Source organism: Trachymyrmex septentrionalis, unplaced genomic scaffold, assembly GCF_001594115.1.
Source record: "Trachymyrmex septentrionalis isolate Tsep2-gDNA-1 unplaced genomic scaffold, Tsep1.0 scaffold57, whole genome shotgun sequence".
Classification (NCBI taxonomy): domain Eukaryota; kingdom Metazoa; phylum Arthropoda; class Insecta; order Hymenoptera; family Formicidae; genus Trachymyrmex; species Trachymyrmex septentrionalis.
Window position 1 is genome coordinate 132784 of NW_017305745.1, and position 768 is coordinate 133551.

The 768-nt window shown below is 43.8% G+C and overlaps 1 protein-coding gene across 1 annotated transcript in view; it reads right to left on the reverse strand.

Moving 5' to 3' along the window:
* Positions 1 to 768, reverse strand: part of LOC108752164 — a 2818-nt gene that overhangs the window by 1257 nt on the left and 793 nt on the right. The window contains 1 exon segment of the mRNA XM_018492830.1: positions 115 to 636. Coding sequence (XP_018348332.1) covers positions 115 to 636 — 522 coding nt within the window.

Below are 768 nucleotides of genomic sequence, written 5' to 3' on the forward strand. Positions count from 1 at the left end.
GACAGAAAGCACGAAGTATATAAATAACCTAAATTTCTAAAGAACAAATTAAGTATTAATTAAGCGAATCGACTAACCGCATTTGAACATTCCTTGTCCTAAACTACTCTATACGTCCGATCGATTATCCTTTTTTTCCTGTGCTACATTATTCCTCACCGTTGTAGGAACGATTATAGCAGCATCGATTCCTATCTTTCTCCGTCTCGTCCTGCTTCGCACAATCGCACTTGTTTTTCTCCTCGTTACGAGACAGAAGCTCACGATTCTTCGGCACCGGAGTATGCTGGATCATGGCAAAGATTGCCGGAGCTGAGCCACCCTCGGAACCGTCGATGTGCGTCGCTCTGCGAGGCTCATATACCGGGTCTATTGGCGTCTCCCAGCAGATCGCCAGATCCATCCGAGTCTCCGGCTTCTTGCAGCCGAGCGCGGGTCTGAAGCGATTCTCTACCCTCATTGCGAGATTCGCTCGATCCTGATTCGACTTCGCGTCCCGTTTGTAGCTCGTCAAACAAGCGCGACATCCTTTCCTGAAGATGGAATCGTCTACTCGATCCGGGAGCGGCTGATGCTGCAGATTCTCCGCGTGCAATCTTTTCGCCAAAGCGAATTTGTCGATGCAGGCGGCGATCTCTGGAGCAAAAGAATTCTTTTATGTTAGAGAATTATAAATTAGAGCTTATATGAATGATTATTAAATAATTTATTAATGTATGCCTTTTTACTGTAATATTTATTTTTATAAAAATAAATATTATAGTAAAA